The sequence below is a fragment of the Pezoporus flaviventris genome, unplaced genomic scaffold, assembly GCF_033815535.1.
Source record: "Pezoporus flaviventris isolate CSIRO_AGI_PZ_B2104156 unplaced genomic scaffold, CSIRO_AGI_Pfla_v1 ptg000001l, whole genome shotgun sequence".
Taxonomy (NCBI): domain Eukaryota; kingdom Metazoa; phylum Chordata; class Aves; order Psittaciformes; family Psittacidae; genus Pezoporus; species Pezoporus flaviventris.
Window position 1 is genome coordinate 34118442 of NW_026892549.1, and position 25504 is coordinate 34143945.

The window sequence follows — 25504 nt, forward strand, 5'->3', positions numbered from 1 at the left end:
AGAGATGAGGGTCTTGTCAGGCTCATTCCCACTGCCCTTTGCTGTGCCAGTGCCAAATCACTTGTGCACAGCATGACAGAAAACAGCACTGCAATGCTCCTAACCCACATGCAGTAGTAAACATAGCATGAGGCTTGACAAAGGACAAGAAGATAAAAGATGAGTTTTATTACAGTCAACACACAGGATCACATTATCTTAGTCATACCAAGGCTGGGTAACTAAATCACCAGGTTTAATGTTTCGGGTCACATCAGGGAATAGTTTTACCAGCAGATGTAAAGATCGCCCTTTGGAGTGGGTAGTACTCAAGGTCAGAGGCAGCAAATCCTCCTCTAAAAATAGACTCCAGTGGCAAAGTTGGTAAGATTTCTTTTGTCGTTCTGCCACACTTAACGGGACCCAGCTACCCAGAGCACCCACCTAAGGTTACAGGTAAGGCTAAGCAATATACCTTTTCTGCTGTACTTCTTGTGCTCCTTTTCCTCCTTTTATTACCTAGTTTACTAAACTAGGGAGAGGACCAAGAGCTGGCAAACTTTCTAAGGTAACTTATAACTTCACAAGCTTGTTGCAGAGATAAAAAAGGTTTAAAACTACTGGAGAGTCAAAACAGCTGTTAAAGTATAATTTTTAGGTTTTTAGTAAACCAATCGGTCATGTTACAGAAATGACTTTATAGACAAGGAAATGAGGTGCCAGAAGGGTATTTATCTTAAAGATAATTTCAATTTAAAAGTTAGGAATAAAAGTGCAGTTTTTCAAGCTTTTGTAACATCTGTCCCAGAACATTTTGCTTATTTTTTGCTAATTACTCCACCCTCCAGTCAAATCTAACTTTTCCAACTGAATTACAATTCTCTCAGATGATGCTGTGTTTTAAGTTTCTTTGGGCACTCTCATAATATTTAATGAAATCTCAGCATAATCTGTTTTACATTAACCAGTTCAGTCAACAATAAAGAATGAGGGCAAAAAATAAGTTTTTAAAGAGTCATCAGTGGCTTAGAAATTCATTGAAATAGCTGGTTAGTTTTGAATATTCACAGCAGGAGGGGCTGGGAAATAATTTCACAGAGGCTATGATTTCTCTAGTTTCACTGTTTAAAGACAAATGCATTGGATGAAACATTTTACAGTCCCTGAACACTTCCAGCATAAGAATGCAGGGTAAAATAAAAGAGCTGAAGTAAATGACAGTTTTTGCTGAAGCCTAGGACAGTAAGAAGGAACAGAGGATTGTGTTATTCTTAAGTATACTTGCAGGTACCCCAGGGATTTCCAGTTCTGGATGTTCAACACTTTGCTTAATTGTTTCTGGGCTCTTTTAGAGAAAGATTTATTTTAAAAGGACTTACTCCTCCTCCCCCCCCAAGACATATTTGTACAAAATTAAGTTTTTTGGTCTAGTGTTAGGAGGGAAAAGCCACCTAAGGAACCTTTGCAGTGCCGCACTTCATTGCGGTTCCCTGGGGTGCAGCAGTGCCAAGTTACACAGGAAGCACACAGCTTTTGCCAGCTTTTTTGGGTCTGAGTAAAATGTCATGAGGGTGGCATATCAGTGAGCACCGTTTTAAATTCATTTAGTTAAACCATCTGACAAAGCAAGCTTTTGTTACTGCAGCTAACCAACTCTAAACTCAACCGATGTACTTTGAGTCATGAAAAGCTTAGAAACCAAAGCACTGTTTACCCTCCTCCCAAGTGCAAACACTGCTCTCCAGAGAGCATGTGCATTGGCTTCTGCAAGGAGAACTTTCCAGTTTATAAACCAGACCTCTGCTTAGTCATACTCAAAAAGAGTAAGTACTTTTTCACCCTGCAGGGAGGTATGTACCTGGCATGCTGGCTGGAAATGGAAAAACAGAACATATCTTAAGTATTCAAGAACTTGCTCAAGAAACAGATCCTCCCTCATATTTCAGAAGACCCTCAGCCATTAGATCTGATTTTTGTCCGCCTTCAGCACTGAGAGGGCTTACCTGGAGTCAGGTTACCAAACTAGATTCAAGCCTTTTACACATGTTCTCGAAAGTGTAGGAGAACTGGTATTCTCCATGCTTACCTTCTCTTAGATACTTCCCTCTCTTGTACATAATACTTGTTACAGACACTGTTCCTCCATGAAGGCAGTTATAAAGCTAAAATGTAAATAAAAATGAAAGCATTTTTGAAGTTGCCTGGAAGCCAAGAAGGTCTCAGGTTTGGACCTTCTGTAAGATAGACATCCTCAGATTTCAGTGGTGTTGAATCCTACCTGATAAATAAAAACATAAGTCATCTCTCCGTACATCAGAAAAGAAAATGGGAGTAATTTCTCAGTAACAAGTACTTCACACAAATATATAATTTCTTAATCATAATTCCAGGGCCTTTTTTTCCAGTAGATAAATTCAGTCCCCAGACTTGAGGGTCAAACCACTGGCTAATTTCAGGGGTACCCTGTTTATCTCCTCCTGCTGTGGGCATAAGGTCTACTGGAACTGTCATTACAGTCATTTTAGCAGCCTTCCAGTATTTTAGCAGCCTTCCAGTATCTGAAGGGGGCCTACAAGGATGCTGGAGAGGGACTCTTCACTAGGGACTGTAGTGATGGGACAAGCGGTAATGGGTTAAAACTTAAACAGGGTAGGTTTAGATTGGATATAAGGAAGAAGTTCTTTACTGTAAGGGTGGTGAGGCACTGGAATGGGTTGCCCAAGGAAATTGTGAATGCTCCGTCCCTGGCAGTGTTCAAGTCCAGGTTGGACAGAGCTTTGGGTGACATGGTTTAGTGTGAGGTGTCCCTGCTCATGGCAGGGGGGTTGGAACGAGATGATCTTAAGGTCCTTTCTAACCCTAACTATTCTATGATTCTACTTCTGTAGACTTCCCATGAAAGGCCCAGAGCTGACAGACAGTCAGAAGAATTTGTGATTGTTTGGTATTTTCAGAAGCAGCACCTTTCAGACAAGTAAAAAACCACGGCTGGTACACTTGTGCACACCAAATTGAATTTAATAAAGCCAGGATCAAAAGCCCCACTAGCACAGGTGATTGATGTTATATGGTCTGGGAGAACTCCCAAGATCAGTAAATATGGGTGGTAAAGAATTTAAACTATTCTGCTATATAAATACGGGCTGAAGCTGGCATTAAGGCAATGAAGCCCTGTGCCCTATGACAGGCAAGACAGAAGAGCTAACAGGATTGCAGTTGTTCCTTCTGAAGGAAAGAGCAAGGAAAATTGTCTATTTCCATTTTTCTTCTCACCTTTTATTTCTTTAGCCTCGCTCAGTTGTATGTTTGTAGCAACACCATTGGGCTCTGACCTTATCAGAGACCTGTAGCTTCAGGCACACAAACACAGCTACAAATTGGCAGAGTACATATATCTGGGACAACAGCAGTGATGGAGGAACCCCCATGGGTCAGGGAGGGGTGCAGAAAAGAAGGGGAGAGGTTACATGGGTCCTTGCAAAGGACGATCCTTTTCTGTGCGTGTCTGGTTCTTTGCTTTGCTTTCCTTTTTTTTTTTAAATCTCTACAGCTGACTTGAATCTTCCCTCCCAGGCATAAATCTTGCCAAATTGTTTGGCATCTTTATACACAGCACTGAGGCTTGCATAGCATGTTGAGCCAAAAATATTAAGAAACATAGTATTTTGTTATGTAGATAATGACTTATAGCTTTTGGTCTCAAAGTACTCAGAAACTTCCACTACATCTGGAAACCAGCATTAGAAATGTACGCACTACCACCAAAGCTCTGACCTTCACCTCTAGATGTGAACCCTAGAACCCTAGTCCTCACTCCCCCCAAAACTGTGGGATTACCAAACTGCAGAGCCCATGTATGGTGTTTCCAAAAGCATTAACTAACCCCCTAGAAATTCTAGGATGTAGGAGGAACATCCTCCCCCGTTGAACCAAGTTGAAAATGGACCACTATGTTCTGTGACTTTCTAGGGCTTTCCTGGAAATTCTGGGTTAATTTGAGTAGTTCAAGGGACTCAGAACAAGGTGCAGAAAGGAAATCTTTCACTGCCATATCACTGCTCCAGCCACTAGACTGTGTTCAGTCTTTGAATTATACAGCAGATAGACTGTATAATAAGGGGAGGATTTTTCCTTTTTCTTTTTACCCTTTGCACTTTATTTTCTCTCTCCCTGTTCTCTTAAATATAAAAAAGCTAGAGAGCTCTATATGAAATTCCATTTGGCAGCCGTAGAGTGGATAGTGAACATAAAGAAGAGATTCCTTTGCTGTGCCTAATGCATGCTGCTTATCCAAATTAGCCACACAATTACTTCTATCAATGCAAAAACAGTTTAATGTTTTTTTTTTTTTTCTAGTGCACAGCGCTTGAGAACAACTTAAAATGCAGTGTAATTTGCCACAGTGTATGTCCTGAAGTGGCTCACTAATGAAAAGAGGATTAACTCTCCATTATTCCGAATTACCATTTTGTGAAACCACTAACAATATTTTCATTTATATACATATAACCCAAGGGGGAGAAATATTCCAGCCATCTAAGTGATTAACAAATAAAATTCATTAGATAACATGCACTTTGGTCTTATTTATGAAGAGAAAGATTAGGGTATAAAAATGCAGATGACTGAATTTTTATCATCCTTGTTCTGATAATACACTTAAGCCCATGACAGCATAATTGGTGAGCACCAGCAGTTCCATTTTATATCCACACACTGGATTGAGAAGCAGAACCTGCAGGACATCAGGCTTGGCAGTCAAAACCTCACAGGCTTGAGCATCGGAACCTCGTCCCACTGAGGTGGACCCAGCCACTGCAGCGTGGGCAGAAAGGGAACAGGAAGGTCTCAGCAGCTCACACAGGCTGGCTGCTGCACAGCACAGCAAGAGAGGAGCTGTGGCCTGGGCACAAGGGAAGAGTGGGCTGCGCTGCAGATTGCCCTCACTGGAAGGTAATTCCTGGGCCCAGATGCAGGGCTCTGTTCCTCACTATACTCCTAAGTTGGGCTCAAACCTTTCAGCCAAGGAGAACCTCTCTGGAACAATGGCAGTTCCTGCTAGCTGACTGTCCTCTTCATCCCTCCCCATGAAGTAAGACAGGCTGTCCTGTGCTGGAGCAGCACTTCCAGGGGCAAGTGGGATGTGAAGTGCCTCATGCAAAGGGCAGGAGGACTGTACCTACTGCAGAGAGCTTTTGTATCACAGGTTGTGTGCTCCCGGCACAGTGTGGTGCCATGAAGTGACTGCTGAACTGGTATGGGACAGCTGCACTGCTACACCACTCAGTCTACGCTAACTAGTCTGTAAAGCAAAGCATTTTAGCCCTAACGAAGCACAGCAAGGGATTTGAAACTGCTCCAATGAGCCTGTGCAGGGCTAACCCTGCAATCTGCCATCTGACTGTAGCGGGTGAACACCCTGCAAGGAATGGTTTCCTCTCCCCAGAGGTCTGTGAAAGAAATCTGAGCTTTTCCTGCCTGGGTTTGTGCTAGACAGTCATCTTTACACAGACAGTCATCCTTATATCCACAACAGCATTTAAGAACCACCATGGAAAAAAAATCCAATCTACTTTTCACTTTTTAATCTAAGAGGGCAGGCCTGGGGAATGGTGTTCCCTCAGCTCCCTTTGGTGTACACAGAAAAGTCAGTAACAGATGAGGTTACACATCTTTGGTTCCTGGAAAGACACAAGCTTTTCCATCCCTCTACCCCCAACCAAATGCTTCACGGCAATTAATTCCAGAGCTCAAGTAGCAAACCAGCCTCCTTTCTCCCCCTTCCAGTTAAACTCTGTTATTTCTTACTTAGTCTAGAGTCAAATCTGAAATACATATTTTACTAGAAGAATTTCAACTGATGCTTTCCTGTGCTCTAATTCAATTTAAAAATCCCTGCAGCAGATAATATTGGCAAGGCATAAAAGAACATAGCTTATTTGAAAGTTCAGGGAGCATATGGCTTCCCAGGACAGAAACGAGTATTTCTCAGCAGCGGTCTAACTTTCAGAGTGCTAACAAAGCTTCAAAGCGAGACGGTGTCACACTACCACAAACGATCATTTGCACATGTAATTGCCCTGTTTTGAGGTCTGCAGTCTACGAGGAGGGACTATTGGTGTAACAAATCAATGCATTGTGGCCACCGAGCACGATTACCAATTACATTGCTTTCTCTTCTTCCCTTCCTTTCCTCCCCTCCCATTTGATGCAGCTGTGAATAAAACCATAGTCAGTCCTTCAGCATGAGGGCAGCAGGCTCTCAGCTAAGATAATTCCTTACTAGACAAATAATTCCTTACTAGACAGATAGCAGTTCTTATCAAGTTCTAGATAACAGCCTATTCACTCTGAAGTCAGACTGTATTAGATTTGTATCTCTGACTATCTAACATTACCTATACTGTGGAATCTGCACATAGAATTTGCATAATTCTGGCATCGAAAGGTAAAATTCTCTCCTGGGGAATGTCTACTGGGGGCACAGAGATGGGACTTGGTGCTACTCAGAGGCAGGCAAGCCCAAGCCCAAGGTAAATCTGCTAAAAGCTAGACTTCTCAGAGCCCTCTACAAATCTCTGCAGAGGACCACTTAGCTAAACATCATCATCATGTTTTAGGAAGCTTGGCTGAAAGACAGATCCCCTTGCCAGTGAAAGCAAGCCAATTTTTGAACAAAGGTGTACACATGCCAAACAAAAACTGGCTCCACAATCTTGCCTAGCTTTGGAGTAGGAAAACAGGAATCATTTGGCTTTTTCAAGTTTTGTGGAGAAACAGAACATGACATGCACAAAAGAGCCCAAACTGAGGAAACAAACCCCATGGGTACATGGGATGTCAGTGAAAAATGGTCATCCTGCTTTCAGGAGAGCTCTACAACAGCTGCATGAAGGCATTAGCCAGATTTTTGTAATTAAAGGACACAAACATCACTAGTGGCCAACCCCAAAAAAATTGTGGGAGCCACTACAGGATTTGTTCGCTGCAAGAAAGGTGGATTTTTGGCAGGCTGTACTTGCATACTTCATAGGGTCAAGCCCAACTCCACCTCTTCTTGTTACACGTTTCCTATGGAACTGCAAAGTTCAACTTCTCCCTTCAAGGGGATGAGAGACAGGAGCAATTGCTGCCTTGAGACATCAGGGAGTCCAGTGGAAGACAAGACAGACCCAACACGGAGATGGAGCAGTGTCCTGGGTTCAGCTGAACCCTGGACAAGCAGGCAAGAGTCTGCAGCAGAAGGCTGGCAACAAGGGGAAAAAAAGCACTTTTTTCAAAGGACAAGATAGGTAAGTGACAACTGGCAACAGGGTAAATAGGAGGCCAGACATGCGGACAGCCCCAGATTCCAGTTCCTAGAGGTTTGCTGTAAAGACCAGCTGCATGAGTGATTTAACTTCCTGCTGACAACATGCAGAACAAAAGGTGATTTGCCTTCAGCCACAGAAGAAAACAAAGGAGACATTAATTGCAACACCCATGTCCCTCACAATAATTCTTCTCTGACATAGTGCCTAGACATGAGTATTTGTCTGGTCGTGTGCAGATTGCTGCTAATTTGGACTGAAAAGCTCTCCTATACACCTTTATCACTTGTCAATCACTGCTTTGCTTCTTCTTTACTAAGAATACGTGGATGTACTGTACCTTAGCGCTCCCCATGCAAAACTGTCTTTAAGTCATCAAAAAATGAAAATAAAACATAATCTGAAAAATCCTTCATCTAAACACACCAACACTGTATGCATGTGGATACCAGCTGGCTTCTCTGGGAGGACAGTGCAGTGCCACACCTGAGCTAAGGAGCATAGCACTGCACTCTTGCAGCTGCACTACACCCACAGTGGCTGGTATGGTTGCTGCTGGTGCAAGGGTTTCTGTATCACATGTATTTCATGGGCTTTTACCTGGGATACTTCAGATGCAGGATATTAGGAAAATTAAATGAAGATGTAAAGGACCCGTGGACGCAAAGAACTTACCTGTCCAAAAACAAACCTACAGTTACCTGCCACGTCCTAAGGCAGTGTCTTCATAAAGACGTGGATGGGGAATGCATTGAGACTCACGTTAGTCCTTGGCCTCTAACTTTGCTCACCAGCTTTTTGAAAACTCCAAGCTGCTCCTGGGGCCAGTGCCCAGTTCCTAAGCAAGGCAAAGCTTCAGGAAGTGGGGGAGAAGGGACATCACCTAACTGGGCTTTAACTACTGACTCCACAGCTGAGGGGGAAAAATTTCCCAGGGAAAAGCCCTGATCAGGACAGCAGCTGAGAAAATTACAGCAACCAGGAAAGAATCTTGACCTTCAAGAGATGTGTAAAGCTGACACCAAAGGATTCAACACTAGCAGACAGCTCAGACACACAGGACATCAGGGTTGTCAGTTTTGAGCAACTCAGCTTTGACAGCATGGACAGGCAAAGGGTGCTGTTTTTAGCATCATTAATGATACTCTGGTTTTACCTACAGGATAATAGTACTCCATTGCTCTCCTCTGTATGTTCATCGCTGCTTCTTCCTACCCACTTGGCAGGTACGCATCAAGGTTAAAAAAAAATAAAAACCCAAACACCCCCCCCCCCCCAACTGCCAAATTTGAACCCCAAAAGAAGGAAGTCCTTGAGCCCAACCTGGCTAGAAAATACTTTGTCAATCAGTCAGTGGTGCTGCCAAAAGGCAAACTCTCCTTCCTGCAAAAAGCCTACAAGGTTCAGTGTGCAGGGCTGCATTAAGATCTTTAAAGACCAGAACTGGTACACCCAACATTTACCTGAATCTACACATTTTACCTCCCTGCATTGCTGAAAACCACTCAGAGAAGCCTTTACGAAATTCACAGTTAACGATAATGAAACATACTTACCCTACTCAGTTCTCCAAGCTGCTCTAGATCCCTTGCATCAGGCTCTTGGACCTAACAAATTTGTGCCAGTAGACTTTCCAGGAAACAAATTCCCAGTGGAGACCGATCTTCAGTGATCACACACTTTTGCCTTTTGCTCCCATTGCTGGTGAGCTTGTCCAAAAGCATTCCTTGCCCGGCCCAAACACACCTGGCCAGTGCTGCTCCCAGCATCACACAATTGGAGCAGAAGTTGCCTGCTTTGTGATTCCTCACCTTAACATTCTGTTTTGGTTACATTCCAGTTTCTTGCACGACCGAAAGCACTACTCCATGGACAAGATGTCATCAGAAGGTTTGAATGCTGGGAAGAAAAACGCATACAAAGCAATGAAAGTAGAGCCTGATGAGGATTACTCCACCCCAGGTGCATTTGAATTGGAGCGACTCTTCTGGAAAGGATGCCCACAGTACACTCATGTCAATGAAGTCTGGCCCAATCTCTACATAGGAGATGAGTAAGTATACATAGTACTGCTCTACACAGTGGACGAGTAAGTGTACATAGCACATCTCTTTTACATAGGAGATGACTAAGCTGCACTAAGTACAGCTCACCAACAGAGCACGGTGTTTCTTTCCTCCTCCTACTCATTCGTTAGTTTTAGCAGTGATGATGTGGTTTGACAAGGTACTGACAGATGCCAGAATCCAACAGAGCGACCAGAGCCTGGGAAGGCCCCCAGATATGGGCACACCATGTTGGTTGCTGCTGGTTCAGGAAAGCACTGAATAAGCGTGGCAGGGTCTACTGCTCAAGTCTCAGTAACAGGAGCACTTGTGGCACTAGTGTAGGCTGCTGCGGTTGAAGGCAGTCATGATCTACTTTTAAATGGCTCATTGCAAGGAGTAATTTGTGAAATTCCAGAGTTACACTGACAGAAGAGCATGACCTAGATGCATTGACCACAGCTTAGGTTGGTTTAAACCTAAAACGTAATTCTTGAAAAGTGATTAAAGGGACAGCTCAACTCACAGTGGTATTTCTGCATTTCCAAGCTTGTGCTTCTATACATGGAATACTCTGTACTTCCAAATTGCTCAAGAGATTAAAACAAACAGAACCTTGTGGAAGGCAAAGCTGCAGATCAGACCAAGTGTGATTTGGAAAAAAAACAAACCCACAAAACAGGCTTAGCTCTGCTGAGCACAGGACTAAACTAGAAACAGCCTGTTCCAACAAGCAGAGATGGCTGCTGCAACCCAGAGACATGCCATCAGAAAATCCCCCAACCCAAGCTCCTGAGCAGAGCAAGAGTGCTTTTCTTACCCCTTAGGCATTACTGGTCTACTTCCCATTTTCCTCTACACCCTGTGCTAACATGACGTTTATTTTACATCATTATCAAAAGGCACAAGCAGGAGGCCCACTGGCCACAAAGTTCTCAATAATTTTTTAAAAGGTCCTAAAATTCATCTGTTGCCAGCTTATAAAAGAGGAAAGATATACAGCCTTGAAAGTTACAAGACTCCTAATATCATAGACCAATTACTTCTGTGGCGCCAGAGGGAACAGAAAGACACATAATTTCTGGGCTCCCACTTTCAGAGACTTTTAGAGATTAAGCCATGAGAAGAGCCTGGCCAAATGACTCAGGAACAAAGAAAAGGGGGTAGAGTTGTCCTCTCTCCACCCTATCCTATCTGTTTTGCTACATATTTCTAACTCAAGATTCAGTGTAAAAACGAGCACTTATTTCCTACTTCCTTGTTCAGAATCACCAGCAGAATTTTCTGAATTAAGCTGTTGGCAGAATTTCCTTATCTCTGTGATGAAGCTACAGCTCTGCCCTCTAGCAAAGGAATCTAATGAGACAACAGGTATTTGGACAGTAGTTTCTGCGCCCAGGACAGCAGCCACTGACTGTTTCCTGTAATTGTTCCTGCAGCAGTGGTTTGTTAATTTAATAAATGTTGGAAGGTGTGACTCTGAATACAGTACACCTGCACTTAGTACAAACTAACCAGAGGAACAGCAAAACCAAACTTCTTGAAAGGTACTTTTAGCTATGGCCACTTAAACCAGGGAGTATATTTCTGCAGCAGACCAGTCTTAAGTCAGGAGGAAAAGCAATGGTGCTTCAAGAGGAAACAAGCTCCTCAAGCTGACTGGGACAAAAGCATGAGAAAGCTAATGGAGAAGAAAAAAGATCTGAGGAGCATATGGGGAGTTAGCAGAAGTAAAAGTTCACCAGAAAATGGGACTCCCTGAAAAAGACCAATTAGTCAGCCAGACAGGGACAAACTTGACATTCAGTAGCAGAAAACCCAAGACGATGACTGGTCTGCAGGCAAGATGCAGCTGCCATTACTGGAACTAAAATTTCATTTGAAGCAGGCAAAGTCCAGACCTCTGTATCTGCCCTCAGCCAGCTCCACACCTTACTTCCAACCAACAGCTTTCTCCTTCAGTGTGGCAGGGGGTTTATATTATCTTATTTTAAGATCATGCTGTAGCATTGGTTGCTGAAGAGCTGCCATGGAGACATGAACAGATGTTGGTTGCATTTGCATCCTTAGCCATGCTAAATTAAAGTTGATCTTGAAAGAATTTAGTGGAGCTCATCAACAAAATCAAGTGAACACACACATGCAGGGTTTATCTTCAGAGCCTTCACATCTGTGCTTCATTCCTGCCTCCTGCATTTACAAGGTTAACAGGACTTGTGACTGCTTATGGAAATGCTAATTAATTAACCTGACTACATAACCACATCTTCTTTCTAATGCAATACAGGCTACCAAGGAGCCCTGTGAGGCCACTCAATCCTTTTGTTACAAGGCTTCACTGCAGATGTTGCCCAGAGGCAATGAAATCTCCATGAGCCTGTCAGACCCAGAATAATCAAAGCCTCAAAATATAACATGCTGTGTTCAGCTCCAATTGAAATTTTCCTCCAGCAAGTTCCAAGGACTTTTAAAGACCAGACACTGGAACTTGCAGGAGACAGCCCAGTGATAGGAATAAAACAAGCTTTGCCAAGATCTTGATTCATCTGCTACGAGGATTAGTGCTTGCATATATCCTCCTCACACCTAAAGGCTGCCTAAAGGGATAGAAAGCAGCTTTGTCTTGCTCCTTTCTTTCACTGGTCACTGGGTTACTTGCATGGGCAGTTTGATTGGCTAATCCCAAGTCTGCTTGGTTCACTGCAATCACATGGAAAATACCTCTGCTAGCTATGTAGCTTATAGTTTCTTCTTGCAACAGTTATCGCCTTGTTACCCCAGATGATGATCATGGTTCCACTTTTCTGAATTTCAAAGAATATTTTAGCTGAAGACAAAGGCTTCCCCGGATTTTATTTTCCTTTTAACCACTCTCTAGCTCTCATTAGGATGTAAGCCCTGATCACAGTTTCAGGTCTTTCTGTGTTCTCAAACTACTCCAGAGGAAAAGAAGTCTTCTGGAATCTACTTCCTTACAGGTTAAATATGAAAAATAATTTTCTGGATATGCAGCTGAGCCGAGCTTGTACTTCAAGAAAGCTATTGTCTGTGCTTGTCCCACTAGAGCCTCAGCGCTTAGGGTCTTGAGAACTAGCACAGGTAAGATTCAACAAGATACATGAGTAACTCAGACTTACAGGTTGAACTGTAGGATAATGAACATCTATAAGTAAGCTTTAAATATAGGTAAATACAAGTAAAAGTCTTTCTCTCCTCTACCCTTTCTCCAGAAAAAGGATACAGTATGGCTTTTTCCAAGAGATTAAGTATAAAGACAATTTATACTAATGTAGAAGAAAACAGATGGGTAGAAAATAGTTGCCACCCACTGTTTTACCATTATGAACTCTTAGGATCTACAGCAGTATTAATCATAAAAAAAAATAGAAGTGCATGCAAATTTAGATTATAAGAACTCTCTTGAGGACATAGTTTCAACCTTGTTAGTATGAAGATCTGCCAATTGCAACAGCAGTTTAACAATTCAGAAAATCAAATCTGTAACACCAGACTGTAAACCTCTTAAAACAGAAATGAATTCCAAGACAAGTAAAAATTCCCCAGATACCAACATCTCGCTCCACAGGCGATTCCTAACACTTGGCAAATGACTGAAGTCAAGACCAGGATCTGACTGACTACTTCACTTGATGTAGTCAGTCAGGCTTGATGCCTCCCTGCTGCATATGAAGCAGAGAGGTATTCCCTGTACCTAGGTTGCATCATTTACAAAAACAAACCCCACCATTTTGGACCAGAAGAAAATGGACTACTAAATCTTTTTGTACCACGTATTACAAAGATCCTCTTCAGCATTTTCAGCAGTACCTAAAAATTCTTCTAATTCACACTCAACAGGAGGTATCCACAGAAACGGAGCAACACCTCAGAAGGAAAAGGGGATACAGTGCTTCACTATCTCTAGACTCCCTCAGTGCTGGAGTTACCAAAGGAAATTGGGTCAGTATTATTGGAAATTCTCAACATCTCTCCTCAGGAAGGAGAACTGCCAGATTTTCTTAAGCAAGTGTCAGTATTGCCTATATTCAGGAAGCTTCTTTCTGACACTGACCATCTGGTAAATTATCATCCTGCATCAAGCTTTCCTTCAGCACTAAAGAAAATGGGAAAGTTTGAGAGATGAATCCTCTTCTAGTAACAGGTTGCCTCATATTTCCTTGTGTTTTGTCAATTGGGGTCACATCAATCTGTGGTTTTAACAGTCTATACTGAAATATGTTTGCATTGCTCAAGCTTAAGATACTTTACTGTACTTAAGAGTTTACTAGCATACCAGTCGTCTGGTTGACCAGTACCCGCTATAAGGTGCTGACTTACCTGTCAAGGAAGCTGCTCTGCCCACATCCTCATGAGGCATTTTGGAGGATTACTTCCCTTCCTTTAGATGTACTTGGGTTTTCATCATCAGCTGGCTTCTCTTCTCTTCATTAGCTGCTTTTAATATACTTAACATTTGATGTGGAGGTGCAGGCTGCAGTGCCTACAAGTTGTTTTTCCCTCTTTTCCAACTCCATTGGTTTGGGCAACTTCCTGATGAAAGCAGCTGGGACTAAAGCTTGTTATGACAGTATTTTTGAAAAGAAGAGAAGGAATTTGGTACACTGGAGATGGCAACTTGAAAGGAAGGCTTTTCCTTCGCATTACAACTACTTACACTGTTGCTTCCAGTTGCTTCCAGAAGAAGGGAGAGTTTTCTGCAGCGCTTGCTTTTAATCCTGTGAATCTAAAGCTTTAAAACTGACAGCACGCACAGTTAGTTTTGGACAAGCCCTTAACTTGCCCTTGCACAACATGAAAGATGCTCTTCTAGGAACCATTTGAAAACAGATGACATTTTTGTTTGGGACAGTCCCCCCTCTTAGTGAGGGTCTGTTATTATCAATATGTCCCTACATGAAAGTGATTTTATCTCAAGTTTTCGCCCTTTAGGTGGCATTCCCATATCAAAGTACTCCCCCTTGCCTCAGAACTTTAAAAACATGTTTATGAGTCCATCTGTCCTACAGTAAATGCAGGGTCTGATTCAGCAAAGCACTGAGTTTTTAGTTAACATGCTTTCCTATAGAGGGAAGGACTTCTGGGTATGCTTAACTATCAGCATATGTTTATGTGCTCTGAACCGAAGAACTGTTGAGTTTTTACACAGGACCAATCTGTCCAGTTCGTCTCTTACTAAAGTGAATTTCACTGAAAATTTCACTGTTATCTCCCAGTGCCACACTTCACCTTCTCTGCATAGGAACATGTTCGAGGCAGACACTGGAGACCCCAGTTGCACCATGTGAAAAGAAATCAAGTGCTAAGAGCACAGATGGTGGAGACATACAAAATGAAAACAATCACAAGAATAGTCAAATGTTTAAGGCTTCACCTACACTGGCATTTGTAGCAAACTCTTCTTTACAATGGCTACTTAAAACTCAACCATAATCACAAAAATGTGACTATTAATTGCAATTTAGGAAACAGTAATACCCGAAGAGGGAAAAGAGGAATATTGTTAGCTTGACTATGAAACTCTTCTAGTGAGCCAATTGCAAGGGAGAAAAATCTGTGCCATTTCTAGCTGAAAGTGAATTAGTAGTAAGAGTTATGAATTCTCCAGTAAGGTTTATGATTCATATATCCCTGAATGATCCTATGCTATTAGTCACCTAAACCAGTTGGATATTAGAAGAAATTTATGCTTGATTTACTCCTTCCTTTCATCTAAAATACCAGTACCTCAGGCATAGTAAAAACATCAAGGAAGACCAAAAGCATTCCCCCTTCCCTGGGACATAACCAGGAGCATGATGCATGGTGAAACACAAAAAATCTAGGCTCTAGTAAAGGTAAACAGGTAACGAGGGATGCTTCCACAACACTAGATTCAGCTGAGGCTGGAAAGAAAGCCAGTCCTTTGCACAGACCTGGAGTTCACTGATGGCTAAAGCCATTCCAAGCAAACACATCAAGGGGCACAGTAACATTTCCATTTACAAGCATATGTGTCCCTCTATATGAAGGCTTAACAGCCTGCTCCTTGCTCTCTGTTAACTGGCAATCAACATACTGCAGACCCAGCATGACCTCAAGTTTAACTGCCTATGTTATGGCAGTGTCAGGGTCTCGGCACAGTCTCTTCCCAGTAATATTTATGATCAAAGAACAAGGTAAAAAGACAGCTGATGGGAGTGAAAAAGCAGACAAACCTGGGCCCATATGACAAGTGGTGGTCTAGCTGGGCTGTTTGTCTAGCTTTTGGATAAAGATTTTATCAGGAAAAAAATGAAAAAAATTTTTGAAAGGACAGTAGAGGTATCTTTTATGAAAACATAATTATCAAGTGCAAGACTGGGGTGATAGAGAGAAAGGAGAAAGAACATAACTGCCTTCTAATCTGCGTATCAAGTTTGAAACTAAGCATTCCTGGCTCTTGAAAAAGAGTAAGCATCACTTCAGATTTCTTCACAAGATGCAGATCCTAAAGCCCAAGGCAGTCACCTCTTGCAGTCCAGTGAACCCTATTTTGTATCCCACAGTAACTGTTTCATCAGATCTCTACACAATCTCATGTATTAGAAACCTTAGGAAAAGCTTTCCAGAGATCACATTGTCCAGAGTATCTAATGGAAAAAAGGTACCAACATCCACTTTACAGATTACATGCAAGTGCTCAGCCTGCAGATGCACAAGCCACATATCTACCCACAGGGCGTACACTAACCCTGCTCCACTTGGCCAGGGCAAGCATTTTGGGTCTCTGTTCAATTGACAAGTTCTACAACACCTACACACCGCACTGAGTACCCATTCCAGTGGAAGTGTGGAGATCTTAACAGATTGGAGTGCTCAACACTGAGCACTCATTTTCTGGAAGTTTTCTAAATTAGCAACATCTGTAGAAAGAAGAAAATGTGCATCCATATTGCAAAGATAAGAATTATACTGGGCAAAGCAACATTCAGTCCAGAAGGGTACTGCTGAACCTGTTTACATATCAAGTGCAATTAAAAACCAGATGTTTTAAAATCAGCCTATCCCAAACACTGAGGAAAAGAGTAAATGTTCTTGGCTGCCAGAAACAGTGGACAGCTTAAGTATTTCCTTGATACACCTGTAATTTACTTAAAAAAGAAAAATCAGATATTTCACAGAAGATTTTGTTACACTTGAGTATCTACAATGGGCTTTTTGCAACAGCATTCAAGGTTGATCCACTGCTGATTCCATTTTTAGCCCAAACCGTGGAAAACAGAGGGAACTAGAAGAGTAACAATATGCATATTCCCTAACTTAACTCCAGCAGGACACGGGCAAAACAATGGCTAATGCAAATTGTGATGCAAAATAAACACCCAACTGCCCTGCCTTTAATTGGTTAAATAAAAAGGAGGAGGATTAATTCCATCCCAGCCCCAAAATGCACAGTATGCAGATACAGGCAAGACTGGGAGGTGGAGGGGGAAGTTCCCAGGTAGTTAGCCAGACTGACCTGATTGCTCAGTTAATGAAAAGATGGTATCCCTTCTTTCTGAATACATATTGAAACACTGGTGCCTCTGAACACTTGAAAATGAGATCCCTCCACAAAGAACAAGACTGTAAGTGCAACCATCAGAAACAAATGCATTAGTTTCACCCACTGTGTCAAAAGGCAATCCCCTGAGAACCTAATCAAGGAAATGGAAAACTGTGTTTCAGATGAATGTAAGCGTCAAATGTTAATGACTGTCATGCAACCTATTGTTTGACATTGTCCTTGCTGAGAACAATTTCATTACATAATTCAAATGCTGTTTATTAGCCTGAGCAGCACTTGCAGAAGCTAATGTCTGGTAGCATCCACAGTCCATCAGAAACTTTGTTTTTGCACTGATCCCTAACTACACTGCAGTCCTACTTGCTATTCAGGATGTAGGTCTCCAACTGCAGGGGTTCTAGTTGAGCACAGATCTCTGACCTGAAACCATCAGTCTTTCATGATTTGTTGGATACATGCTTTGGCCCAACCCGGTGAATGGAAAACATATTTGCTCTATCCCAGCATCAGGGACAATTGTCAAATAAGACAATTTGAAAGCACAACCTGTAGTTCACCTCAAGCACATCAAAACCAAGAGAAGTGGTTCATGCACCTTTACTCTTTTTTTTTTTACTGGCCATCCATACAGTACAGAACTGAAGTGCCTTTGCTGGCGAAGTGTACAGAGGATGTACACTTTAAGAGAATCCAAAGGCACAAATCTCCTAAAAGAAGGAAGAAAAAAGTTTTCTAGGTCAACCACTGCAACATGAAGGGAAGGACTGTGCATTAATTAACCTGAGGTGAAGGTGACAAGTCACAGCACTAGCAGCAAGGTGCTGCTTCTTCTCTGTCCTTCAGAGTTGACTGATCTTAAGCAGGTATCACCATGCTACCTGGAGTTTTTATCTACTTTTAAAAATCACAGCATAGTGGACATTACTTCATGACAACAATGCTAGTAGGGCCAAGACATTATCATTCCTGTCCACAAAGTAATTTCTGCAGGGAGGAGTATTTACTCAGAACAGCCAGTTACCATGAGCTTTAATTAGGTAAGAGTGAGCATAGGTAAGACATTCAGTATTTATATCCCAGTCAAATGCCCTAATCACTGTTCATAGGGGGGTTTTAACTCTGACAGAGGCCGGGAAGGCAGAGTCAGCATCAAGCTGTTCTGAGCTGTCACCACTAGAATTATGAAGCACAACAGGTAGCCCACCACAATGTCCTGTGTGGCAGTAGCTGCATTTACACACTGAAATGTTCAGGAAACATTATGGAGAGAGGTACTCCTGGTTGGAAAAAGCTGTTTCACATCATGCACTAATTCATTTATGGCAGCAGTAGTTATGTGAAAACATTAAGAGAATAAAGCCTATGCAATTTTTTTGGGGGAAAAAAACTCAGTAGTCCTCCTAGGTACTAATGATACTTGACAGCTTTTCCTGAACAAAACTTACCAAAACTAAAAGCTTTCTGTACTGGAACAAAAAGATTTTTACATGCCTAGCCACAAACTGCACTTTTTGAATAATTCCAGACTGCTGGCAAGCACTTAGAGTGGGTTTAGGCACACAAAAATCTAGGATTTCCTTACCTATCTGACTCCTCTTATCTAAGGGAAGAGAGGACAATAATAAATTAGAATATTATGATAAATGCAAGAATTTCAGCTTTCACTGAAGGCTAATATGCAGTTTCTGTATCTAGTTCTTTTTGCTTTAGACCTCTGGTTTAACCAAACACTACAGTAAAAGGAAACCTGGAAGGGAGCTGTGACCACAAAAGGGTGATATTTAGAACTATTTTTATTTTTTAAAACAGAATTGGAGAAAAAACTCAGTAACTTCTTTTAGGGACAAAGAGCTTCTTTTTGAATCCTAAGTATCTTACTACTCACATATCACTCACTCTAATTAGTTCTGCAATATCTATTGATGGGACAGGAGGGGAAAGCAGAATTCCTGGGTCCTATTTCATGTTCTGCCACTGATTTATGACTTTAAATAATTCATTCTATTACTTTCTGTATCTCAAGTTTCTTCTTGTATAAGATGGATAGAAGCCAGTATTTCCTACATTACGAAGGCATCAGGAAAATAAATTCATTTTTAAGGTGCTCTAAGGACCTGGGAGAGATAGTTATGAACTCCAGAAGTATCATTCACTCTAAATGACAGTATCTGAAGATCTTTACAAGGGTAAATGATGCATTTTCGAAGCATTATCAGTTCCATTAACATTTAGAACGTACCAAATCAGATTTTTTTTTTTTCCTGGCTTGCTGGGTAAGAAGGTTCTTCACTTACATGATAGCTCTTGTTTTAACAGGAAAACTGCACTAGATCGCTACAGCCTTCAGAAGGCAGGCTTCACCCATATCCTCAATGCGGCCCATGGTCAGCGAAACGTGGACACAGGACCAGAATATTATCATGACATGGCTGTGGAGTACCATGGAGTGGAAGCAGATGATCTCCCCACTTTCAAGCTCAGCCAGTTCTTTTATTCAGCTTCTAAATTCATTGATAATGCGCTTCAGGATGAAAGAAGTAAGGATGATGCTGAATATGGTTAAAAACTGTAGTATTTACTCCATCTGATTATAAGCATAGTTCCATTGGATTTAACCTTGTGGGAAGGAAACAAGTTTAACACAGAATATAAAACTAGTAGCAGAAAACTAGATTAAGAGAAGGTAGTGATGTAAACAAGGACCTTTCTCACTGCAGAACTAGTACCAGCACCAGAGCCTCTTACCAAGCACTTTGATAAAGCCCACACAGAATCAGAATCATAGAATAGTTAGGGTTGGAAAGGACCTTAAGATCATCTAGTTCCAACCCCCACTGCCACAGGCAGGGACACCTGGCACTAAACCACATCACAGCTTGCATTATCTTCTGACAAGTTTTTTGTCTTGACTTTTTCATAAAACTCATCAGAAACAACTGGACATCGCATAGGTTCCATGAATTAGCTGTCTCTTCCTCAAATTAGTCCCTATTGGGAAAGGTTTAATGAATATTAGTTGCATAGCAGTGGGAATGGAACACAAGTGCTCTGCAGAGACTCCACAGCTTCATGCTCTGCAGCATTAGATTTGTTCTACGAATACAAAACCTACCTTCTTACCTAGTCATCAAATCTACCACAAGCTACAGCAGATTTACCTCTCCACCATTTTCTAAGCAGCAGGTGACCAAAACATCTCTGACACCAGAGATCTAGAAACATTTCATTAAAGCCTTCGTAATTTCTCAGCTTGATTATCACAATTCATTATTTGCTGACCTCCAACAGTGTTCTATCAGAAAGCTGTACACCGATGTGAAGTGCTAAAGCCTAGGCCTCACACTGGCTTTCAAGATTACTCCTACTCCTTTTCCCCCTCCACGCTTTGGTTTGGGTGTTTTTTTCTTTTTCTTTTTTAAATCTCTACAGGGTATTTTACCAGAAACCAGCTGAGAAACTTAAGACTTTCCTGCTGACCTACAAATACCTTAATATCTAGCTATCAAGTTTCTAGCTTTCTGTCAGCTTCTGTTCTTGGCTGTTTAGCTCAGCCGTAGTCAGCTATTACGTGGCTTGCCCCCAATAGCTACACAGGTCTTAACAATTTTACCCTTTCAACAGCAAGAGTCCCCTTCCTTGCTCAGGATAAAGTCTTAAAGCAGTTCAGTTTTAAAAATCAAAGTACTAACAGCAGAAGAAACTGCTTCAGGAACTTTCTTGCTTGTGAAGAAAGGTACTTGGCATTTCAAAAAATTATGTCTGAAGCACTGCCCTTGGAAAGGAGTGGACAACTAATATGCATCTGGGGTCTAGTGACCTCCATGGCTGGAAGCCAGAGGTCAGTATCAGACTGGAGTAGCTGAAATAAGAAATGCAGACTTCCTCACTCCCACCACCCTCCTGTTCCTACAGGAGTTTTCTCTACTGCACTGGGGTAAAGAAATAAGCACAAAGGAAGCAGCAAAGGCTAGAACCCACCCCCACTCCCACCCCCCCCCCCCCTTGCATCCCAATAAACACTGGGGCAGGGAAGGGTAGGATGGGGAGGAGGGGGAAGTATTAATGTTTTTGTTTCAAAACCATATCAAAGTCCAGCAGGTTCCAAGACAGTTATCAAGCACCAGTCCAGCACTGAAACATAAAGCCAAATCAAAGAGTGACTGGATGAACTTCCTCAAAACAAAAAATCTTCAGTCAAGTAGATACTACAAACTGCAGCAGTTTCTGCATCTGTGTGCTGCTTGCCATATTCATATGTTTTTGTTTTTCAAACAAGACAGGATCTTTCCTGATAGAGATCAATAAAATAAGGAATTACTGTAATACTTATGAAGAAAAAGAGCAAGCTCTTAACTTTCTTATGAGGGAAAAGTACACAACATGTACATCTACAATTCCGGCCAAAGATATGCACCTATGCGTGGCCCACAATTACAGCAGCTTCCCACTACACATTTACAGAACAGAATGACTCCAGAAGCTAAATTGAAGAGTAGACTGATGTCTCCCACACTTAACAGGAGAAAAGCCTAGAGGCAAGTAACTGGTGCTCTCCTCCAAGAACTACATGCATTATTTTTGAATGTACATCGAGTATAGAAAGGTGCTCTGTATTTCAAGGGTCTAACGGAAAGGGCTATTTGTGTGTATCTTCCTGACAAATAGCATCCATATTCCTTAATAGGATTTCATGCTAAGTAACCAAGTAACTATCCCCCAACATGGGATTTCAGTATAAGGCCCTAAATAGTTCTGATCAGTAACACAATTACAGTCCTTTGCTACTTTGCATCAGAACTGAGCAAATACTGAGAGAGGGAAAAGGGCAACAATGACAGTTTACACATTTGTGACAGAATGCATGTCCTAATCAGTCTACTTTGACTGTAACACATTGCTTGGGGAGCAACCTTCAGCCAGCCAAATGGCTGAACTCATTGAATAGATGTCATCATACAATAATTTGCTGGGAAGAAACTCAACAGTCAGTGTTGTTGGAACAACTTTCCCTGCAGATGAAGAAGCCTCTATCTTTCTGCAACAGGCCAGAAAGCTTAGCAATTCAGATGCTGTCAAAACATAGTGCTAACACATTAATTCTGACCTAACCTTCAAAATTTTTGTGACGATGAAGAAACTCCCTGATCAGACCAGCATCCGCAGAGTTTAAACACAGGCAGATGGACTTGTATCTGAGCCGCTTTCAATGTTCTTAAGAGTAGTTTTAGAGGCAAACTCAAAACTGTCCACAATTACGCATGCTACCGTTCAGCTGTGCATAAAGATTTCCAAACCCATGCAATTCAGACCATAGGACAGCTGAAAATTTGTGTCAGCAAGGCCTGATTAACCCAAACAGAAGACGTTATTTTAAGAAGTTTTTAAGTTCCCTACTATGCTACAGATACAGTACTCATTCCCTTGGCGCCTTAATTCCTCAGAAAGTGAACTAGAGGGGAATAGCATTTTCTTTGCATGTGAAAATGTCATGGGAGAACATAAAGATAGATGTAAAAAAAGCAACATGAGAAGAAACATGAGAGACAGGCACAAAGACCCAAGGCATTTGACCAAACACCTCAGCAGTCATCACTCCATCTGACTCTGGAAAGAGAGTGCTGCATCTAGACAGATTTTCAAGAAACACAAGCCCCAGTCAAGTGACCAAAATAGTCCAGGGACCTGTCACCACTCAGTAGACCTCTGGTTCTGTGCACTGGTACTCTATATTCAGCCATACCTTGAAGGATCAAGTGTGAGAATCAAAGAGAGCAAGAGTGCATTCCATCTTGGAAAAGGAAGATTCAGACTGGTTCTTACATCAGAACTGATAGGTACAAAAGGGATAGAAGGGATGCAGCTCTGCAGGTCAGTATCAGTGTTTTGCTGTAATAGTCAGATCTTAAATATTTTCACACAGAAAAAAGGACAGACTTCATTTTCCTACAAGCAGGGGGCATTTCAGCATTGTACAGCCATTTTTTACCTTTGTTAACAATGTAAAACTGTACATTTTCTCCTACATCCCCTGCATTTGCCACCCACACAAAGGAAAGCCTTCCTTGTCCTATCATGCATTTATCACCTCAACAGCAACCCATTTACAAGGTGGGAAGCTCTAAAGAGAAGCATGAAGGGCTGAACAAATGAGAGTTTTTATCCGTTTCAAATATTTGCAGTAATAATAGAAGGGATTATCATTTTCCAGGAGAGGAAGAGGCACTTTTAGTTATCAGAGAGACTGGAATTTTGCCAAGATGCCTCTAAGACTATCTGCTGGGATTAGGATGCAGACTGTAACCATTTATCCTCTCATGTTGGCAGTTCTTGATGAATCCATTGCACACCAATGCTGCTTGTGCCAAGACTTCCTTTTGTGCCTGGAAGCAAAGGAGTTAATCAGCAGGAGTCAATCAGCAGGAGTCATGGCTTTGCACCCAACACTTCTCACTAGGCATAGCTGACAGAGATAAACTATTATTGGCCCTGTGAGAAGGTATTTTTTTCCTGTGGCAATTCAGCTTAGGAGGGTGTTAGAGAGAGTGCTCCAAATCCACTTCCTTCAGCAGTTCAACCCTTTGTGAGACCCCCTCAAGGGATTCAAGTAATTTTTGGAAATCTTTTGAAGTCTTTCAAAACCTGTTAATCAAACGTGAAAACACATGAAACCTCCACCTCCCCCAGACGAAGTAAATTGGGAAGGTCTCACTTGGGCTTACATCCTTGCTAGTACCTGAAACCATAGACTTTCTGCCTCTGTAAGTCCAAAGTTAAACCAAACAATGTCACAAAGCTAAATCTTGAGGCACATCTATTCAGACATCAAAACTACTAGCAGAGATTCTGTGTTCACAGCATTACACAAGACAAGCTACTACTGCCAGGAGATGACCATATTAAAGACTCAGAGAGGTGATGGTGAAATGCTACTTTCACTCAGTGTAACAGGGTGACTAGCCAGACTTTTAAAGAAGCTTGACTAAGGCTTAAGAAGTGGTTTCTTTGTATCCCCCTTGTTACATGCCTAGTAAATTCCACGGCCCTTCTTATCCTCTGCCCTCAAAAACATTACTGAGCTTTAAGAAAGCCTTGTTAGCTGTATTTTACAAATGAAGTATTTGGGCATTAAATGATGTAATTTAGATCCTGAAGGATATTACTGTCAAAACCACAAAATATAATCAGCTTCAGTTAGCTTCTGTGTCTAGCTTGTAGAACTGAGAAAGGCACCTCCGTGCACCCCGTTTATCCTCATGGAGAGACTGTCTGATAGCACACTGAACCCTCTCACGCTCCTGTGCTTTGGTCATTATGTCCAAACACAGATTTACATAACATGTCACTTGTGAGGCATATAAAGTTAGGGTGCAGTGGGGCTTGCAAATGTTACTTAACACAAGGCTGCAGTCCCAGGGGCTTCTCTGCAACCTGGTATAGGATGAAATGGGTAATCTCCAATGTAGATGGTGTTCAGTTACTACAGTAAGATTTACAGCCTCAGTTTCCCCACCTGTAAAAACATGGGTCTTACAAAAATGCTGGTAAGTATAGTCAGGCCACCAAAGAGAGCAGGGGCACCACAGAAACCTTCACTGTAAAAAAAAGGGAATTAGTCAGTGTCATCTCTGCATCATTTCTCTTTGTTTCCGCAGACAAGGTTCTGGTCCACTGCGCTATGGGTCGCAGCCGGTCAGCTACACTGGTATTGGCTTACCTGATGATTTACAAGAACATGACAGTAGTGGATGCCATTGAGCAAGTGTCAAGACACCGATGCATTCTGCCAAACCGGGGTTTCTTGAAGCAGCTGAGAGAACTGGACATAGCGTTGACACTGCAGAGGAGGAACACCAAAAACAGCCTACCATCTGATGATGATGAGAACAGCACCACGACCTAGTATTGCTGCTGGCAGGGTTGTGCTGGAAAAGAAACTCCATAAAAATTAACTGTAGTTAATTACAGTCACAAGAACCATTTGCTATTTGGAAGGAAAACCAAAGTAATTTCAAATACTGTCAGGATAAGAAAGAGAAGCCAAATTTTAAACCTATTTTTTTTAGAAAGTTTACGCCTTAGAAGAATTCTTTTGTTACATCAACAAATAAATTTTACCCTCGGTAAAAAAGTTTTCGCAGCACAAAAGCAGCACAACTTCAAAAAGACTCTCTTCTAGCTGAGTACTCCCCAAATCCTAGTCCTAACTTAAGCACATGGTCTTTAAAAGCATGGAGCAAGTCACGTCTGAAGAAATTTTGCAGGAAATACACCAACATGGTAGCACCAAAAATGAATTCTTTAGTCCCAAAGTCCTGTGAAGTATTTCACATGAGTCTGCCTTTTTGTGCTGTTTCCTGGCATCTCCATTTCTTTTTTCACAGTAATAATCTCGGGCAGCACAGCATTTAAAAGAGCCTCCAGATGAGGATCAACTACTTGGACTTCACAACAGACTTTGCAGCAGACCATGCAAACCAGAAGCAAAGCAAGACCCTTTAAAAGGTCAGACGCATAAGCAGCTACAACAGACAATTCAAGGAGATATGTACATGACATTTCAGCAGTTTCAGTTTTAACTTGGTTCTCCTAAATGCTTGAACTGCCTGAATTTTAAAGGTCCTACG

General features: G+C 41.8%; 1 protein-coding gene across 2 annotated transcripts; it reads left to right on the forward strand.

Moving 5' to 3' along the window:
• Positions 1–264: 264 nt before the first annotated feature.
• Positions 265–25152, forward strand: DUSP29 (dual specificity phosphatase 29). Of its 2 annotated transcripts, XM_061451072.1 has the most exons (5): positions 265–435; positions 1706–1802; positions 9130–9342; positions 19197–19417; positions 24533–25152. In XM_061451072.1, exons 3-5 carry the CDS (start codon positions 9158–9160, stop codon positions 24778–24780), a joined length of 654 nt encoding a protein of 217 aa, XP_061307056.1. In that variant the 5' UTR covers positions 265–435; positions 1706–1802; positions 9130–9157; the 3' UTR covers positions 24781–25152. The 2 variants fall into 2 exon arrangements, with proteins under 2 accessions (XP_061307056.1, XP_061307053.1); XM_061451069.1 differs by lacking the exon at positions 1706–1802 and having other exon boundaries at positions 267–435.
• The last annotated feature ends 352 nt before the right edge of the window (positions 25153–25504 follow it).

What these genes read in the sequence shown, in the direction of transcription:
- DUSP29 (XM_061451072.1), top strand. Translation starts at nt 9,158, where the DNA reads ATGGACAAGATGTCATCAGAAGGTTTGAATGCTGGGAAGAAAAACGCA. An exon ending in AATCTCTACATAGGAGATGA is followed by an intron (nt 9,343 to 19,196) that starts GTAAGTATACAT and finishes TTGTTTTAACAG; the next exon opens with GAAAACTGCACTAGATCGCT. An exon ending in TGCGCTTCAGGATGAAAGAA is followed by an intron (nt 19,418 to 24,532) that starts GTAAGGATGATG and finishes TTGTTTCCGCAG; the next exon opens with ACAAGGTTCTGGTCCACTGC.